Below are 1,808 nucleotides of genomic sequence, written 5' to 3'. Positions count from 1 at the left end.
TCTTACAGCAGTGTGTCCTTATAACGGGGCTTCCCTGATGGCTCAGTGGTAAAGAATCTGCCTCTCAATGCCTGCAATGCAGGAGATGTGGGTTCGATCTTTGGGTCAGGAAGATCCTCTGGAGAAGGAAATGGCAACACCGTCCAGTATTCTTGCCTGGGAAATTCCATGGTCAGAGGAGCCTGGCAGGCTACTGTCAAGTTGATTCCTCTAGCTCTGAGTACCATAGTTACTATGAGTTTTATTTATTATGAGTTTTACTTTATTATTCCTAACAACAGGAATATTAAGTGTCTTCATTGCACTTGTAAACTCACTGAAGAGTCCAATCACTTATCATATATTGTTTTGTGGTCTTAGTTGTTTTTTTTAATGACTAACACAATCCATATCATTTAGAAAAAAGCATACATGAGAGGGCAAAGAAAGAAAAAGAATCACACATGTTAGGATCCATAGGATGGTAGAGGATTCAGGAGAAGGGCTGGCAGTGCCCACTGACATGGTTACAACTAGGGGGAGACATAGGGATGGCCATACCTGTGGAGGAATGTCATGGAGGTGATTTGAGTCATTTTCGAGTAGAGGCAAGACCTCTTTTCTGGCTACCATGCAAGAAAAAAACACCACCTAGTTTTTAGTTTTCATAGTTTGTGCACAAATGCATTATGCTAACATTTATACTTTTACAAAAATGGTTTGATAGTATATATTCTGAAATATATAGGATACAAAACAGAATATATAGTATCTGAAACAGTTTTGAAAAGTTTTTCTTTATTGCTCTTTTACAGTATATACGGTATGTACGGTATATCATGAACATCTCCTCCACACACATGGGTGAAAACCACCTACTGAAACACAGAGAGCTCTGTAGTTGGATCAAAAGACTGCGACAGTGACACCTAAAGCAAAGTATCAGCTTGAGGATAAAGCACATAGCTTGGCAAGTGCCTGCCAGGGAAAGCAGGGTCAGCGATATTCTCATCAAAGAAATCAGAATCAAATGCCAAGGCATTCAAGATATGAGATATCATGTAAGCCCCCTTTGGCCCTCCCTCCGCCCCTCATTCCCCTGACACCCCAATGCCCCTTGGGGTGAATGGATCCTGTACATTTCTTTGTATTCAATGAAAACCACCCATTTTCTGTCTTTTCCTTAGCTCTTCCTGAGCCCTTGACAGATCTCTACATTCTCTCAGCAGCTCCTCCCCTCCCAGATGCCTTTCCTGTAAGTTGTCCTGATAGTCCCTGGGGGAATCCTCCATTGTCCTGTCCGTTTTTCTTTTTGCTTTCCAGGGCACACAATCTTCAGCAGGGTGCTTTTCCGCAGTGTGTGGCTGGCTCTCTGAATTCGCCTGGGATTCCAGCTTGATTTCCCTGAGTGGGTTTCCCTCAGCTTCGGACTTGCCCTGCTTTTCTTGCTTCCCCTCATCTGCTGGTTGTCCCTCATGTGTGGGTTGTCTCTCATCGTCTGGCCGTCCCTCATTCTGGAGCTCTCTCTCCTGTTCTGACTTCCCCTCCACTTCCAGCTTTTCTTTCTCATCTGACTTTCCTTCATTTTCAGGCTCTACTTCATCTTCTGGCTTTCCCTCTTTCCAGTTCAGTTCAGTTCAGTTGCTCAGTCGTGTCCAATTCTTTGCAACCCCATGAACCGCAGCACGCCAGGCCTCCCTGTCCATCACCAACTCCTGGAGTCCACCCAAACCCACGTCCATTGAGTCGGTGATGCCATCCAACCATCTCATCCTCTGTCGCCCCCTTCTCCTCCTGCCCCCAATCTTTCCAACTTTCCTTCATTTTCA

The 1,808-nt window shown here is 44.9% G+C and overlaps 1 protein-coding gene across 1 annotated transcript; it reads right to left on the bottom strand.

Annotated features, from left to right (window-relative positions):
• Nucleotides 1–1,070: 1,070 nt before the first annotated feature.
• Nucleotides 1,071–1,607, bottom strand: TCEAL6 (transcription elongation factor A like 6; the record flags this gene model as incomplete). Its single annotated transcript, XM_012107841.4, is given in 1 exon segment — nucleotides 1,071–1,607. A coding segment is annotated over 1 exon segment (537 nt), but the record flags the coding sequence as incomplete, so codon positions are not given.
• Nucleotides 1,608–1,808: the final 201 nt, after the last annotated feature.

Source organism: Ovis aries, chromosome X (genome assembly GCF_016772045.2).
Source record: "Ovis aries strain OAR_USU_Benz2616 breed Rambouillet chromosome X, ARS-UI_Ramb_v3.0, whole genome shotgun sequence".
NCBI lineage: Eukaryota > Metazoa > Chordata > Mammalia > Artiodactyla > Bovidae > Ovis > Ovis aries.
Note: the sequence above shows the minus strand (reverse complement) of the source record. Positions and strands in the feature narration are given on the sequence as shown.